This window comes from Miscanthus floridulus, chromosome 19 (genome assembly GCF_019320115.1).
Source record: "Miscanthus floridulus cultivar M001 chromosome 19, ASM1932011v1, whole genome shotgun sequence".
In the NCBI taxonomy this organism is placed as follows: domain Eukaryota; kingdom Viridiplantae; phylum Streptophyta; class Magnoliopsida; order Poales; family Poaceae; genus Miscanthus; species Miscanthus floridulus.
This window is the reverse complement of record NC_089598.1, coordinates 24954626-24973130: the sequence shown is the minus strand read 5'-3', so window position 1 is coordinate 24973130 and position 18505 is coordinate 24954626. Positions and strand designations below refer to the sequence as shown.

Genomic DNA, 18505 nt, shown 5'->3' with positions numbered 1-18505 from the left:
GAAATACGGTGTAAGAGCATCTCCGAGAGTCTTTCTTAAACTCACTCTCTAATCTTTCTTAAACTCACTCTCTAAATCATTTTTATATCTTTTCATCCTTTAACGGTTTCTCTATATCTTATGCTTACTCTAGAAAGCCAACTCCTCTTTTCATCCACCACTAGAGAATAGACTTTAGAACGATGTCCCAATTTGGCATTAGCCTCGGCCTTTTTTGCCCCCGGGACTAGAAGGCCTTTAGTCCCGGTTGGTGTCTCCAACCGAGACTAAAGGTCCCTGCCCAACGGCTAAACCGGGACTAAAAGTCCTCCAACCTTTAGTCCCGGTTGGTAATACCAACCCAGACTAAAGGTAGACCCTTTAGTCCCGGTTGGTAACACCAACCGGGACTAAAGGTCTCCGGATGAGTTAGTTCAAAAGGAAAGCATCTCATCCATTGTTAGATGTGTTGTGTAGGTGGGGTGCGAGATAGTGCATGAGGTCTTGGGTTCGAATCTCACAGGGCGCAGCGGTGGGAGGCATTATTTTTTTTTAAGCTGGGAGAATCTTTAGTCCCGGTTGTGGCAAACCGGAACTAAAGAACAACACCTTTAGCCCCGGATTGCTAGTCCCGGTTGGGAAACCGGGAGTAGAGCTAGTTCCCAACCGGGACTAGATCTCATTTCTGTAGTAGTGATCTTTGGCTAGTGAAAAATCAGAAAAGAAAATTGCAATATTTAGAGATCTAATTAAAAATTATTAGATGATTTTTTTATCAAAATCTTCAATCCTATCAATAAAGAACGGTATAGAGAGGTTAGAGAGGGACGAAATTGGATGAAATAAAAATAAACTTAATCGCTGACAGATGGACCATGTGTTATGGGACAATGTTTTGGTGTCTCCCCTAATAATCCTGCAAATTTGATATTATTGGTATATAGGTAGCACAAATGACGCGCGCGTGCGCCTTCCCGCCATCGTCGGCTGCCTGCCTATTCCGGGCAACCTCGCCTGCAGCCGAAGAAACTGAGCCCGAGAAAGCAAAACCACCCGCGCAACCATCCTCCCAACCTTAGGGTCGCGCGCCCGACACGGCGGCCTCCCCTTTCCGGGCCCCCTCACGCCATGGCCCCGTCTCGCCACCTCCTCCTCTTCCTCGCCGTCGCCGTCGCCGTCGCCGCCACCATTGCCGCAGCGCTCCTAGCTGCCGTCGCTGCGGAGAACAACATGACCGACGTGGAGGCGCTGATGCAGCTCAAGAAGTCCTTCACCAACTCCTCGTCGCTCTCGTCGTGGCTCATTACCGATAAGGAAGGCAGCAAGTCCCCCTGCGCGCCGGGCTCGCACCACTGGCATGGCGTGGTGTGCTCCCGCGGAGCGGTCACCGGCCTCCGCCTCAACGGCCTCGAGCTCGGCGGCACCATCGAAGTCAACTCGCTCTCCAGCTTCCCGCGCCTCAGGTCCATCTCCTTCGCCAGGAACAACTTCTCCGGCCCACTCCCCGCCTTTCACCAGATCAAGGCGCTCAAGTCAATGTACCTCTCCGACAACCAGTTCTCCGGCAGCATCCCCGACGACTTCTTCGCCAACCTCAGCCACCTCAAGAAGCTCTGGCTCAATGGCAACCAGCTCTCCGGCTCCATTCCAGCTTCCATCGCACAGGCCACGTCTCTCCTCGAGCTCCACCTCGATCGCAACGCCTTCACGGGTGAGCTCCCCGCCGTGCCGCCGCCGGCGCTCAAGTCGCTCAACGTATCTGACAATGACCTTGAGGGCGTCGTCCCGGAGGCGTTCCGGAAATTCAACGCCAGCAGGTTCGCCGGCAACGAGTACCTCTGTTTCGTGCCGACCCGCGTGAAGCCGTGCAAGCGCGAGCAGGCCGTGACCAGCTCGTCCAGGCGGGCTATCATGGTGCTCTCCACGCTGCTTCTCTCAGCCGTCGTGATGGTCATCGCCCTGCGCTTGTGCAGCAGCCTGCCCAACAGCCGTGCCCGCAAGCTCGACATGGAGGGCCTCGAGGAGAAGCCACCCGAGTACGTGGCCGTCAAGCAGGCGTCGTCGGCCCCGCAGAAGCGGAGCTCCTCGTGGCTCGGGAAGAGGCCAGGGTCGTCGCTTGGCGGGCTTGGACACCGGCGGGCCGCTTCTGCCGCGAAGGTGGACCATCTGAGCACCAAATCCGCCGGTGATCTGGTCATGGTGAACGAAAGCAAGGGCGTGTTTGGGCTCACCGACCTGATGAAGGCGGCGGCCGAGGTGATCGGGAGCGGCGGCGGGCTCGGGTCGGCGTACAAGGCGGTGATGGCCAACGGCGTGGCCGTCGTGGTCAAGCGCTCCCGCGACATGAACCGGGCGACCAAGGAAGCGTTCGAAGCCGAGGTGAAGCGGCTCGGCGCGATGCGCCACGCCAACCTGCTGCCGCCGCTGGCCTACCACTACCGCAAGGACGAGAAGCTCCTGGTCTACGAGTACATTCCCAAGGGCAGCCTGCTGTACGTCCTCCACGGCGACCGGGGCATCGACTACGCGGCGCTGGACTGGCCGACGCGGCTCAAGGTGGCCGTCGGCGTCGCGCGCGCCACGGCGTTCCTCCACACGGCGCTCGCCGGCCACGAGGCGCCCCACGGCAACCTCAAGTCGGCCAACATTCTCCTCGCGCCGGACTTCGAGCCGCTCCTCGTCGACTTCGGGTTCTCCGGCCTCATCAACCACATGCAGTCCCCGAACTCCCTGTTCGCGTACCGCGCCCCCGAGTGCGTGGCTGGCCACCCCGTGAGTGCAATGGCCGACGTCTACTGCCTCGGCGTCGTCCTCCTCGAGCTCCTCACCGGCAAGTTCCCGTCGCAGTACCTCCAGAACGCCAAGGGCGGCACGGACCTCGTCATGTGGGCGACGTCGGCGATGGCCGACGGCTACGAGCGAGACCTGTTCGACCCGGCCCTCATGGCGGCGTGGAAATTCGCCCTGCCGGACATGACGCGGCTCATGCAGGTGGCGGTGGACTGCGTCGAGACGGACCTGGAGAAGCGGCCGGAGATGAAAGAGGCCTTGGCGAGGGTGGAGGAGGTGGCGGCGACGGCTTTAGCGACGGTGAGGGAGAGGCAAGATGAGAGCGGCAGCGAGGGGAGTGCACCGTCGGCAGACTCGGCTAGCAGAAGCTCGCACGCCTCGTACGTGCGAGAGGGATCGATGCAGCGGATCGCAAGCGTCGGCGAGCGGTCGTTGCGGCGAGGAAGCAACGACCCCTCGTACGGGTACGGCATCTCGTGAGACGACATATGCAGGGCAGCTAGTTGGCCAGTCAGATTTTGTGAGTCAACCATTTCTCCCTTTTGGTTCAGTTTGTATCTATATCATACTGAATGTAGCTTTAACAATGTTCAATTAGCAATCAGAAGTGAAATGTACAGAAGAATTTCAGATTTTCCTGTCCTACAGGTGGAGTTTATTTCCATAAAAATACGAGTTTAAATGGTGCTGAATAAATCCAAAAAAAAAAAGCACATCAACAAATGCAGAGTTTTCAATCAAAACATTTACATTGTCGATCTGATTCAACAACTACAAACAAAAATTGCATTGTGTATATGAATCAAGAATTGACAATAAAAACCTTGAGTTCGAATCAGGCATGCATGCTAAGATTCGAGAGATAAAACTTGATCAAACCTGCCACAATGTCATAAGGATAAAATGAATTATTATGAAAGGAAGCAAAGAAAAAAAAGATGAAAAGTAATAAAAATATTAAGCAAGGTAACATATTTATCGAACCTGCTATTGTTCTCTTAGAGTTGCATATCAATGACACTTAGAAATATTAGTATTTTTGTGTATATGTTTGGTCAAACTTAAAAAGTTTTTTGTTTTAAAAAAGATCCAGTTGTCCGGTTTTGATTTATAATAAGAAGAAGGTAGCATACAACACTTGGTTACATGCACGAGTTGCGCTCCCCACTGCAGAGGTTTTGGTTTACAAAAGCTAATTACTCGCTACCTAGTTGGACGACCATTAGAGGTTTGAGAGTTGCCCCTCCTACTAAAAACCAGTAGTAGCTAGAGTCCTTATTCTCCTTGAGCAGTGCCTGTGCTGACCTCCAACAATCCCTGAAGATAATTGTCTTCCTTCGCTTCCAGAAGCACCAAACGGTCAGCACCGCAAGGGTACGTCTCGTTTTGTCTCCGCTAATCACCTCTTGGACGAAGCGATCCACGACATGAAGCACATCTGCCACTCCCAAACTCGCCACTCCCAAACTCACCGGTCGAGTACGGATCGGCACTAAACAAACACACATCGATAACTGAAGCTGCAACCTCCATGACCGCTGAAAGGACCGGTCACTGGACATCCATCTGTGTTGCATCAAACTCATCCGCCATGGCTGCAAGGCCCTCGGCATGTTCTTGTTGCCCATGCGCGTAGCAGGGGTGTGGCGCGAGCTGTACACCGGTCTCAAGGGTGATCTCCTCCTGGCCTCCTCCGCAGTTGGCCTCGGGTTGACGGGCCTCGGGATGGATGGAGGGCAGGCACCACCAGATCGGAGACCGGAGGCCAGTGAGCCACAGACCTCCTTGTCGCCCTCCGGGGCGAAGTTCAGTGCCGGGGCAGCGATCGCCTGGCTGTGCAGGAACTCGTGGAGCATGGGGTCGTCGTCCCTGGAGACAGCAGCGTACCAGCCACGCCCTCCCGGTCCCCAAGTCCTGCCTCCAGGAGGGGATCCACACTCGCCGGCACCTGCATGTATCATGGGTGTCACAGGTCCTCACCCGGCCTGTCGGGGGAGCGTGAGCGACGCCGCTCCCAGTCCTCCGAGGCATGAGGGAGGAAATCTCTTCCACGTTCTGATCTGGGCAGGGAGCGGCTGAACGTGCGCCCTCTGTCCATCAGCTCGACGTCGCCCACCAGCGCCCGCCGATACGAAGGCGGAGAGCACGTGCAGATATGGATTGTCCTCTCAGACGCGCAGGCCGGGAAGCGTTGGCGGACTGTGGATGTCCGTGGCACGTCGTCCCGAGGGCGTGGCCCCCTATACTCATCGTCGGGGTCCCGACCTCTGCGTGCCGCGGGCGGGCGACATCCTCCAGGCTGGGCATGCTGTGCAGGGGCCAGGGGCAGGCCGTCCATCGAGCACATCATGAGCCCAGGCAAACAGTACAACGTTCGGCCCGGACCTACCGTGCTCGAAGGACGTTCCAGAGCCTGTTGCGCGTCGTGAACTCGGGCTCCAATCCTCATAATCTGCAAGGTGAATTATTATTACCTTCTCCCCTGCCTTGCCCACCGGCGGAGATAATGGGATGCGTGTAGGCGATGGGAGTCCACCGATCTCCATGGCTTGTCCTGCCTTGGCAGCGAAGATGTTGTACTTCATGGAGAGTGGGAGCGCGTCCGGGTCCTCCATCCACACCCAGCAAGTAAGGAGGTCCGAGGACTCTCGCGCAAGAGTGCGACTGTCCAGTTTGTCGAAGATGCAGACATCTCCTAGAATGAGCTTTACTCCATCCTCGTTCCAAGCTTCCAGAGGCACATTCTCCATGGTGACCTCCACGTGGTACCACCAGGTACATACCAAGGAGCCACCTGCCGACCGCCATGGACGGATGGGGAAGCCGTCGCCGCCAATGTTCACATACCCCTTGCACAGAGCGCGGTCACGTTCTGCCGGACTTAAAAAGGTTTGACTCCTTGATAATCGATGTGCACTTATTTTGGGACATGGGGGGTATTAGTATTACAAAGCAATCTCTTGGTGGAAGCTTGGAAACGCGTTCCAAAATAGGCATTTTTGGTCACTCGAAAAAATTAAAACAATGCACACCCATAGTGCATCCATAGATGTGATTTTTGTTGTAAAAATCGAGATGCAAACTCGTCTTATACAAATTCAAACGAAAATGACAATTTATTGTGCATGTGCAATAGAAAGACATACCTATTTTCCCATCATTGTGTCCTAGACAATTTGAGTATTAACTGAGCTGCCAGCCTGCCACACTTGAAGTACATCATTTCAAAACAAAACCTAGACTTCGTGATGCGACAATGAACCATCTTACCATGCTCGAGACTCACAAGGGCGCCGAATGCTGAGCACATTAGTGAAGCAGAGGTCACTCAGCGACCCTCACCGTTTGTTTGTAGAAGCTCGCAGCTTCCATGGCAAGGCCACGCTGAAGCAATCACCGATGGTACTGCCGCACCAGTGCGCTCCCCATGAAAGCATTCAAGCGTAGCCCAAGGCACACTGCGTAGGTGTGCACCTGCCGAACAATATCCAAAGCTTGTTCATCTCTGTAATGAATGGTACAAACAAGATATGTATCGGGAAGGTTATAAATTTCAAAGAAGAGATGATAGAACAATAGTTTTACCAGTATGAGCTGGTTACTCAGCGGTGCTCGCTGCTCAGTAAATCTTGGAGAACATGAACCACGTTGTTTGTTCCACTACAGAACCAACCATAACCAATGGTAAAAGAGCAGCAATGCCATAGATCCTTCTCTATTGCTCCAACCCCCTATCAGAAAATTTTCATGTAGATGCCAGGTGCTGCTTGAGGAAATTACCATGTTGAAGCAAATAATAACAGGCCACGACTACTCCAATGCTATTTTCATGTTTTGTTCCTGTTCCCTAACAAATTTTCCTCTTCGTTCTCTTGTTTTAGATTTTCTTGCTGTAACAATACCCTTCTTCTTCATTCTCTCCAGTTTTTCTTTCCTTCCTTGTATATCAACCTTGATAACCTCGGCCCTACATTCTTCTGACAACAGAGCTAACCTGGAAAACTTTTTTGGCCATACTTCCCCAAGTCTCTCATGTATATCTTTAAATGCTGATACAAGACCAGCTCTCATGAAATATCCTTCAATCAGCTTCATTGAGTTTAATTTAGGAAGAGCTGGAGCGTGTTTCAACTCAAGGTCCATGCAGAAAGGAGAATCTTTCAGCCACATCTTAAGAGAGTAGTCCTTTACCACAAAGCGACCTGACCGAGCTCTACATGGCAAGAATGGGGAGCCCATTTCCAAAAGGTAGGCTCTGATTGTTTTACGCAGGGATACCATGTTATATTCCCCCTCCCCTGTGACCAGTACAACAGATTTGGGAGATTCTGGTGAACCCTGGAGTGAAGCATCCTGAATTAAAACCAGAGTAGGTCAGGTGTCATTTAAATAAAAAATGAAACTCAAGTCCATTTAAACAAAAAAGAATGGCTATTGCAGGACCAAGAAAAACTCAGTAGTTCATAAACCTATTGCAAACATTCAAATATGTTTTCTTCAAAATTCTTTAGAAAGTTTTTTAGGTGTTATTACCTGATGTCTCCAATTATATTTGGGTTAGAAGCTGATAGACTAGAAAACCTATAATGACACATAAAATGAATAGGAATACCAAAATGGAAAACTATCAAAAAAATGAAAAGGCTCTACTGCCGCAGCCAGAAACGAAAGGAGCAGCGGTGTAGCGGCGCCGCCGCCGGTGCCCTCGCCGGCGTGCGCGCTCGCCCTAGGCTAAGTGCGCCGCCGTCGAGTGGTCTAGGCGACGGTGCCCTAGTCCCCCATACGCGCTAACCCTAGCTCTATCCCTCTCTTCGCCGCACACCATAGCTGCCGCACCCGAGATCTGAAGGGCGAACGCGACACAGGAGGTGGCGGCGCCGCCGTGGCGCCCTTTGCCAGTGCACGCGTGCGGCCGGAGCCGCGCGCGGCGTCGTCGAGCGGCACCGCGGTGGTGCTCTTTGCGCCCTGCGCACGTGTACGCGGCGCCGCAGAGCACCGGCGAGGCGGTGGCTCTCTTCCAGCGCGCACGGTCTTCCTACACGACGGCGGTACCGCCGGCGGTGAGGAGAACCCGGGTAGGTCTCTCCCCTCGCCGACTCTCTTCTAGGGTTAGGGTTAGGATTAGGGTTTGGGTTCCGATCCGATTTGAATCACTTGATTCTTGATTTCTATTCTGTTTTCTACCCCAATCTGCTAAATCTACACGCTAGAACCTGGCTTTGATACCATTGATAGACTTGTAGAACCTCTAGGTGCAGATCAGTGGGGAAATTCTTAACTTAGATAAGCAGACTTGGTAATGTACCTCGTCGAGTGCAGTTGCGGCCGTGGCGCCGCCAACAAGGTGGCTGCGACGTGTCGGTGTAGGGGAAGCCGTGCAAGCGCCCGCTAGGTCGTCGACGGTAGCAGCAGCGTAGGCGCGGACCAGTGGCGATGGTGAAGGCGATGTGGACTTCCCGTCGCTTACAGCGTGCCTTTCTAGATCGGACTAGGGCTAGGAATCTCGGTGGGGCGCTGGCGGCTACGGTGAACCTCGTACCTTGCGCCCCGGCCCCCACCTTCCTCTTTATAGCGTTGCGCGACGGGGGCCCATCAGCCAGGAGAACGGCTAGGCGCCCCCAATCAGGGCGCGGATCAAGGGCCCAATTGGCCGTTGGGCCAACTGGTGGAGATCAATCTAATATTTCATTACCTCGAATACATCCCCAGCTTTTGCAAAAGCATCAAGCATAAGGAGCACGGTACTTTTGCTGATCTTGAAGCTCTTCTACAACGACATACAACTCATCCAATCTGCCATCAACAATCAATGCCCTCATCATTCCATTAACCGAATCAACAGTTGGCGGAGGACCTGTTTTAATCATATTATCAAAGACTGCCCTTGCTTTCTCATAAAGTCCACTCTCTGCATATGCATATATCAAAGCATTCCAAATCCTTCTATCGATACCTGATGCTTGCCTCAGCCCTTTCACCAAGATTTCTGCTTGCTGCCAGAGTTTTATCTTCCCATATGCTTCAATTATAGTTACCCTACAAGAGAGAATGTTTAACGGAATACCAGATTGCAAAGCATCATCCATCAACCCATGTGCTGTTTCTGGGAATCCCAGTTTATAGTAGGTGGAAATGTACTTTCGTAAATATTTTTAGAAGCTTCTATGCCAATAAACTGCATGTCGCAGAACACTTGACAAGCTTCAGAAAACAACTCAGCTTCCACGAGGCATGTAATCAAGTACTCATACAAGTTACAGTTTTGACCAGGGTATTTTAACATTAAACTTTGAATGTACTGTTCATAGGCAGAAATGGTCGTCTGTTTTCTGCATAGAAGTATGACGGAACATTCTGATATCAAATCCTGGGAACTGGAAACATGCTCACGGATGCATTCAAGCAAAGAGAGACCTTCCTCATGCTTTTCTGTCATTGCATATGCATTCATAATGGACCATAAGCTCTTAGCATCAGGCTTGTATCCCTGGAGACAAGCCTTTTTTAATAGTTTAGCGCCCTGGGAAATGCACCTCGCCTTGATAAGTATTGCTGATATTACTCCCAGATTCATTCGACAAAGTAATTCCATGTCTTGGATAATTTCTTCAATCTCCTCACACTTATCTTCCTTTGCAAGTGCAACAAGCAAGACCTGGTACATGTCATCATCTGGTCTATAATTATCATTCATCATTGTTCGATACAGACGCAACATTTTTTTTTTGTCTCACCTGACCTTGCAAAAACATTCAGCATAACCAAGTATGCTAAACGATCAGGTTTGACACCTGATGCAATCATGCAATCAAATGTCTTCTCCGAATCAGCCTGCACCTTTGGCATATGCACAAATCAGAGCACTAAAAGCTACTAAAGTTGGCTTCAATCCCGCATCTGCCATGTCCTCCAGCACCTTCCCCGCCTCAGCAATCCTATCCATCTTCCCCAAAGAATCAATCATGACCGTATACGTCACAGCATCTGGAGTACAGCCCACAGCCCTCATCTCATCATACAGACCCACTGCTAAGTCAAGCCTGCCCATTTTCCCATACATATGAATCATGGTGTTGTATGTTATTTCATTCTTCTTGAACCCAGCCTTAACCAATTCCTCACATGTGTGCTCCACCTTGTCAACATTCCCTTCCTTTGCAAAAGCATAGAGAAGAGAATTGTAAGTGATCGCATCAGGCATAAAACCCTTCTCCACCAGCTCCCTAAACAGCCGTCCTCAGCCTTCCCACACCTGCCATGCACCGACACCATTGCATTGTATGTCCACAAATCCGGTCGGCATTCTGAAGCTATCATCTCCTCAAACACCGTCACAGCATCTTCCAGATTAGAACTCTGTGAGCAAGCACTGATGAGCGTGTTATAAGTGATAACATCGGGCCTTAGCCCAGATTGTCGGACTTCTGATAGGAGGTCAAGGGCGACGCCGGCGGCCAAACACCCAGCCTTGGACCTGGCATTGATTAGAGTATTGAAGCTGACGAGGTCAGGATCGATCCCCCGGTCGTGCATTGTGTCAAGCAGCTGCCGTGCGTCATCGAATCGGCCAGAGCGCGCATAAACGCCCATCATGGCATTGAACACCTGAACAGTGGCGCCCTCTCCGGCGAAGCGGAGGAAGACCTCCTCCGCGGTCGAATCCTGGCGCGCGCGGCCGAGGACGCCGAGAACGACTGCGACGGCGCGTGAAGGGTATTATATATAGTAAATGGAGACACAAAGTCAGAAAAATATGCTTGAAATACACAAAGCGAGAACGACTGCGACGGCGCGTTTAGTAAATGGCAATATATAGTAAGAGAAATTAACGATTAAATTACATTTTGATTGACTTTCCCCTAATCAAAATATACATATCATTCCGGGGCAAGGGTATTATATACTCCCTCGATATCAAATTGTAAGTTATTCTGGCTTATCTAGACACATTGTTTTTATTATGTTCTTGGATATTTCAATTTGGAAGGGAGGGAGTATATATGTCACATTGACGTGATTTTTTTCTATTGCCAATCACAGCAATTATGAATGCATACAATACATCTAAATCAACAAATATAACACAGTGATGTAATGATTTACATAAAAGCAACAAGATAGTCAACAAGTGTGCATACAAACATTGGCTTTAAAGGGATTGCAAGTCGTAACTAGTGAGACGACTTTGCACCAGAGTTATTGCACCAAGGCGCCAATGGTTGATGCAAATGGGCGAAGCCACGTTGGAAGTGGCGGAGTGAGGGGGGCAAACACCCCAAACCTCTTGAATGCTCCATTATATAATACCCTTAATTATTTAATAAATGGTGATAATAATTACTGATTAGTGTTTTATTTGTTTGTCTCCGCCTTCTTTGTGTTAATCCTTAATAATATTTATATAATTTATGACTAATATTTATGTTATCTTCTCCCTCTACTTTGTTGTTTTTATTATTGTTGTGGTTTTTTCCTACACAACATTCTAGTTGGTCAACACAATGCACATCCAAGTAGCTAGTTATAATGTTAATTAGTGTTTTTCTTGTTATTTCTCCCTCCCTATTAATCTCTAATGTCATCTATATGCTTTAAGATTGCCTTTCTTTATCTTCCCTCATTTTTGTTCTTGTTATTACAGTGGTTTTTACCTATGAAATAGATTAATCGGATGTAGATTAGAAACTTAAGGGAAAAAATCTCCTTTCTCTATAATTTTTAGTACCATTTTAGAATTTTAACTTTCTTTTTTATCATAAAACAAACATTGATTATGTTATTATCTACACTCTTGCCAACTCAATATACATATGTGTTCAGTGATTGCTAGCTCATATTCACCTCGTATGCACCACGCAATCCTAAATATGTGCACTAACTCACGATGTTAACACGTAAGCCCAACTGTACAACTAGGCACATTGGCAGTAATAGGCCTGCCTGGTCCAACGAACCATTTAGGCTAGTTTTGTAGCATGATAAAGCGGATAGTAGTAGTAGTAATAGCAGCTATGTGTACTTAATTCTTAGATTAGAAACAATGGGCCTGTTCGGCAGGACTAAAAAATATTGTTCTGGCTGATTGTTGTGAGAGAAAAATATTGTTCTGGTAGGACGTAAACAGTGATTCTGTGAGGTGGCTGGCCAGCCGGCAACCAGCCAGCCAGCCAGCCGAACACGCCCAATGCTGATACTACAACCAAGCTTCAACTCCATTAATTAACAATAATGTTTGTGCTTCCACCAGTATTGTCATATCAGAGGCAATAACCCTTTTTTTTATGTCAATACTAGAATATGTAGTCACTTCTATATTCTAGTTGAGTTCTCATGTTTCTAGTAAAATATAGGAGGGAGAGGATTTTTATCTTGTAGCACATTGGTTTGTTTATACTTGCATCGTGTAACATGACCTAATTTAGCGTACTAGCTAATACAGTACTAGATCTGCTTTAAGCATTGTACAAACCAACATAATATGCAGACAATCAAACATGAACAAACTGCATTAATATAGACTAATACTATCAACGAATAAAACCATCGAACTGCCATATTGTTTAAGCCGCAAGTCAGGCGTGACACGGTTTCTTAGGCGTTTGATTGGTTCACTATAACTATAGCACGTCACATTTTCTTAGCACCTTATCTCACACGTCATAGACTCATTTTTAATCAAACTACCACAAATATGGTTTCATTTTTTTCGCCACACTTTTGATGGCTACCACAATTTGCCAAAAGTTAGACGTGAATGTCAATGTTTCGATGAGAGAGATGACAAACCAAACAACTAGAACAAACATGTGTGTTTCAAAGTGTATTAGACCTGTTTCAAAGTGTATTAGACCAGTTTACGTAGGTCCTAGGAATGTTAAGGATCAAGACATGAACAATATAAGGCTTGTTTGGGACTGCTCCATTCATGAGCTCCGCTGCCATCTTTGCTAGCCAAACAGGGATAACTCCACGAAGCTTTGCTTCAAAAGAAACGGCGGAGCTAAAGGTCAAATCCAGGTGTTTTGTTGAGCACCTAAAGGGGTACTCCATAAACTCCAGATTTTTTAGAGCTACTCCATAGTGTATTTGGAACATAGTTTGGGTGGAGTGAAGCCCAAACAGGTCCATACGATCCAAAAAGGAATGAAGATGCAGCAGCTGTAGAGTTCAGTAGCAACAAATGGCCCCAAATGCATCTTAGTGTTCAGCAACAAACAATTGTCAAGCCACTTACCTTGCACAGCACCGGATGGATGGAAAAGGAATGTGAATTGAATGAAGCTATGTATAATTTTACACTGTATTCTGTTGTCAGGCTATTCTCCTGCTGCCTCTTTTAATATACAGCTACAAGGAATTACAGTGCGTGCTCCAACGACGCTTTTTTTATGTGTTTTCATCTCTCTTCTCTTTTTTTTGGGTTGTCCTTTTTCTCTCCATGATGTCTTACCTAAGAGATGTTAGTACACCATCACTCGGAGCAGACCTGCCTGAGGCTGCGTGTACTGGAGGCCTTCATCCAGGAGGAACTGCTCCACAGCAATAGGCAACCTCGCAGTGCGAGAGCCCTTGGTGTGGTGGCCTGTTCCAACGCAAACCATGACTTGCATCCTCTCCCCTGCTACCCTCGCCACGCTCTTCAAGGCAGTGAGCTCACCCTTCAGGATGTGGATTGCTTCGTTCACATGCAAGCCATGTAAATCAATCAGGCGGTCACCCCCACGTTGGGAAGAAACAGGATTCCTGCACATCAGAAAACGATAAGTATGAAACTAAATTAGACTTCAATATTACATAAGCTGGAACAACCAAAGGTCAACATGTAAAACAGCTATCAGACCTTTGTCGGTAAATAGCTTCTCTAGCTTTCTCATGAGCTGCTTTCATTTGCACATTGTATGCCTGCCCCTTCATGCTGAGTTCCTTCGCAAGAGCCTTGTTGCCAACCAAGTAAGCCTGTCTAGCCTGTCAGGTGTATCCTTATGTGAATACCTTAGCAACTCATAAGAGTACCAAACTTAAAAACAGTATGTTACAGATAGTGAACTCTATTCATGAAAAAATGAACCTTACTAAAACAGGCAAAAGAAATTGCAAGTGTAGGCTTCAGTATCCATATGCAATAGTGTTTACCTGCTCAAAGCATGCATTTCGGACCCTAGCAAAATCACGAGCTTCTCCCCTTGATTCTGAGTACATACTTGCTGGTGGATTGCATATACAGAGATAAATTAATCAGAGCATAATTGGAACATACTAAAGGAACTCAAAAGGTAGCATAATTCTCCCTGATTTCTTGCAATTCCCGATCTTTCACTAAATGAAGAAAACAAGCAAGAGCAATCCTCATCCAAACATGAAACATAAAGGAGGGAACTGTGCAATATGGACCAGAAAGACTTCAGAGAGTATCAGATGAGTATTACCCACTGCATCGCCAGTCTCAAGCCATGGGGCAAGCTCTTGCACTGCTGATGCTTTGAAACTTGTTCCCAGATGATTGTTTAGTGTTAGAACTGTACTGTTTGGGTACAGAAAGAGCCTGAAACACCATTACCATATTCAGGACCCTTTTTAAACTTCCACTGGCCAGAATTCTGTGACGCAAGTTTGCGAACAGCTGAAACAAAATCACCAGCTCCAGTAGGCATCGCAGATGAACCGCGCCCATTGAACATGCTAAGTACATCCCACATTACCCTTATTGAAACCATTTTGGTCCTCGAGTGTTGGAAGTGCAGGGAAATCCCCAGTGCTAAAGTTTGGTGTGTTGTGGGTCCAGATTCAGTGTGTGATTGGGTGTAGCATCAACTTGCATCTGAAAAAACAGGAAAAACATAATTATGGATAGTCCCAAAATGTTCTGGATGTACACAAGCGTTTTAAAATCAATGCAGAACTGCAATTGAAGATGTGAGGAATTCAAATTGTCTTTTCGTGTAGCATTACTGCTTTAGTAAAGAGTACACTTAAACAGCATGATAACGATGTTTTGCAACCAGTCCATGGCATGCTTGATGAGCTCCACAAAAATTCTTATGCTAGTATATAGTTCTTGTCTAACAGGTGGCAACCAGTAACATTTTGATTGAAATGGTGGGAGACATATTCCAGTGAGCATCATAATTACTCCCTCTGTTCCAAATTGTAAGACATTCTGGCTTTTCTAGATACATAGCTTTTACTATGTATCTAGATATAATGTATATCTAGGCGCATAGCAAAAGATATGTATGTAGAAAAGCCAGAACGTCTTACAATTTGGAACAGAGGGAGTATTTCCAAACCACTTCGATAATAATTCTAAAGAACACTGATCTGACATCTGAGCAAAAGAGCATACATTTAATTACTTTCGCTTTTTTTGGTAAAGCTAATTCTGAGTGGATATCTGGAAGACTTAATTTAGTGTTGCAGTAAGGAAGGAATTACCTCTAGCTGGGTGAGGATTTCAATAGTATGGTTGAAATCACACCCATTTGCGTAGTACAGCTCTGCAAGGCTCTCTGCTGAAAATCCAGGGAACTGAGATACCAAGTACTCCAGGGGAGCAACAAGGCCATCTGATGAGGCAGCATACTCACTAGCAAAACTATCAGAAAAGCTTACACCAGTTTCAGAATCATAATGAAGGTCCTGGTTTCCATTAGCAATATGAAGATCATCAATATAATTTTGCTCCCAGTTGCTTGAACCCAGGTAATTATCTTCATACAGCAGATTAGTATGTTCCAGTTCCAGGCCCTTGGTAGCTGGAGAAGATAATTCGTGATGTTCTCTTGAGAAGCGACTGGATGTTGTCCCATAAAAGGGGGGTGCATTCAAGGATAATCCAGCAAGGGACAGTTCTTCAGGCCCTTGTTCAATTTTCTCAAAAGAAGTGAAGTCTGGAATAATGTCATCAGGAAGCTGCTTACGCCAAAACTGGTGTGCCTCATCATCCGAGTTATTAGACTTTGATGACTCGGACCTGTCGAGGATTGTTTTTCCAGAAGAACCCCTAAAATCTGACTTAGTTACATCTGGAACTGTAGTACTTCCAAGAGATGGTTTAACAAATGAAGGTACAAACTCCGCTGCATTGGGATTTAATGACGTGACTTTACTAGGTAACACTGAACACGCATCTCCACTATTTGAAACAACTTTATTTAGTGAACTCATCTTAACAGAAATTACATGCAATGTTACATGTACAAGAGAGATGTGTTCAACAATGATTTACCCAAGCCCTGCGAAGAAACGGGAAAAAAAGAGTTATGTAAAGGCATGGTGGAGCTCCCAATCCTTGGACAAACACTAAAAAATATACTTTTCAAGCTTTATTAACGTAGCCTAAATAGAAAGGTTGTCAGTGAAATACTCTTAAAATGCAGTAGTCTACAAAAATAAAGTCCCTACTTACACTGACTACAGCCGTTTATTTATTATTAACACGCAATTACTTCCTCCTATCATAAATACAAGTCCATCCATGTTTGTCCCAAGTCAAGCTATTCTTTTTTAACTTTGACTTGCCGTATACATAAAAGTCTATTGTCTTAAATGAGAAGTGTTATATATTATGAAACTATTTCTAAAAGTTAATCTAATAACATCAATCTCCTATTGTCAATGTACATATTTTTTTATTGATGGTCAAAGTTGAAAAGTTACTTAGGACAAACCTAGATGGGCCTATATTTACCGACCGATGAAGTATATATAATCACAAAGCATAGTGTGGCTCTTGTTAGTAGATCTTTACATTAGGATAATATTTGAATCATAATAACTGACTTCCTGGTTCCTATAATGAAAACCACAATTAAATAAATAAGACAGAGCGGCCAAGGTTTTCTTAGAAGAGCCTCCTTAAAGCTATTGCTTCAGAAAGAATTTTCCTTATTATCCCAGTCACAGTGTGAGGCCGTTATGCCACCACCAGCATCAATAAAATTGATAATACCCAAAGACCCAAGAATTGTAGCTTTCTTTCCCGAAACCGATGGCGTATTCACAGCGGAAACAAAAGCAGATGCTTCCTGTCACTCATATGCATGCCTCCTTTACTAAAAGAAGATGCAGCACGGTACTGCATCGTAAAAGAAGCATCTTCTTCCCAACATGGTATTAGTTTGCACCTTCCAAATTCACAACTATGCTTTTTTTTTTTCTTCTGTTCAACGATAAATAGCAAACGAAGCAGAGAATAGGCAACAAAAGAACGAATTATTGCTGTTATCAAATGAGCCAGCAAAGCATAAACTTGAGATGCTGCCCTAGTAGCCGTTCTCAAACCGGCGCCCTCAAGGCCTCAAACCTATCAATTGCTTGGAACTCCAGCCTTAATCATACTAATAATAATTACACTCGAGCGAAGCCAAGATAGCAATAAAAAGTTGAGCAAATAGTGCACCAGCTTTGCTTAATTGCTCTCGTGTGCGGTGCACACGCTCACGACGTGCACCCGACGCTAAAGCGGCGAGAAAAGAAGGGCTTTTTTTTCACAGCACGCATGCGACGGGACACTGGTTAATTACCAGCCAACCGACCAGTGTACCCGACAGAGGAGGAGATCCGGACCAGATCTACGCGGAATTCACCAGATCTATCGAGAGAAGAAGCAAGGAGACGGGGAGACCAGTACCTTTCCGCCGGTCGATGAGCTGATACGTAGCGCGCTCAGGCGACCGGCCCATGGGGCGGCTGGCCTCCGGCGGGGCAAACTAAAAGGAGCCCTCCCGCCCGCCGCGGTTCGGGCTCTCCCCCCTCCTGAACAAGGTCGAGTCGGCTCCGGATCGGGACGGGGCCACGGGGAAGCCGGAGGGCTGACGGGTGCGCGCCCGTGTCAAGGACGGAGACGGGGGCGGGGAAGTGGAGGTGAGCGGAGAGAGCGAAGATGGGAGGGGCGTGGTCGCTGTGGATGGAGACGAGGCGAGGCGGGTGGGTGGATGGGTGAGGCCGTGAGCTGAGGCGAGGCGAGGTGATGGGGGGGGGCGGGGGGGGGGGGGGGGGGGGGGGGGGGTGGAGTTTGACCCGACGCGGCGAGGGTGGGGCCCGCGCGGCCAATGTAGGGCGCGGTGGCGTGGAGGGGAAGGACGAGGCGCGGTGGGTGGTGGGCAGCCTCGGGATCCGGGTCTGGCACGGGCGCACCGGCACCGCAGCTGGCAATCCGACGGGCGTCGGCCGATACGAATATGCGATTGCCGGGCGGGGAAATCTCTGGAACTCGATCCTCTCTCGACCGGTGTGGTGCCGTGCGCAGGGTTGGCTCTCTGGTGCTGGTCGCGTCTGCGTTGGCCGAGCCAGGTTCATGGCCTCAAAGGGCGAGGGCGACTGAAAATAGCAAGCCGCAGCGATGCATGGGTAGCATACAGTTTGGTTGGTTTCCCCATCTAAGAGCAAGTATAATAGCAGGCTGTAAGCCGACTAAATGCTGAGGTGGAGGAGAGAGGGGAGGAGAGAGAGGAGAAGCGGGCTGTAAGCTTACAGCCAGCTTGAACACCAGAACCAAGAAAGTCTGTGAGAGAGACAAGTGGGCCATATATTAACTGTAAAAGAGCTAACTATTATATGAGTGGGCTGAGAGAAGGCTACAAAGAATCTTACACCAGCAAACCGGCTGTATTATTAGCCTTGCTTGCAACTTGCACGTTGCTGTTTCAAGGTCTGCCTGCCTAGGTCAAGCGCGGTTAAGAGTTTGTGCAGAAATGGTAAAGCCAGCAGGAAAGTGGTTTCCGTTCCAACAGCGCGC

General features: G+C 47.9%; 1 protein-coding gene and 2 pseudogenes across 1 annotated transcript; 1 reads left to right on the top strand and 2 right to left on the bottom strand.

Moving 5' to 3' along the window:
* The first annotated feature begins 813 nt into the window (after positions 1-813).
* Positions 814-3386, top strand: LOC136529286 (pollen receptor-like kinase 3). The gene has a single exon (XM_066522368.1). It carries the CDS (start codon positions 1108-1110, stop codon positions 3247-3249), a length of 2142 nt encoding a protein of 713 aa, XP_066378465.1. The 5' UTR covers positions 814-1107; the 3' UTR covers positions 3250-3386.
* A 2702-nt stretch (positions 3387-6088) lies between these two features.
* LOC136525747 (pentatricopeptide repeat-containing protein At3g18110, chloroplastic-like) lies at positions 6089-10482 on the bottom strand (annotated as a pseudogene).
* Positions 10483-13021: 2539 nt separating this feature from the next.
* Positions 13022-17749, bottom strand: LOC136526905 (polyadenylate-binding protein-interacting protein 7-like; annotated as a pseudogene).
* Between the last annotated feature and the right edge of the window lie 756 nt (positions 17750-18505).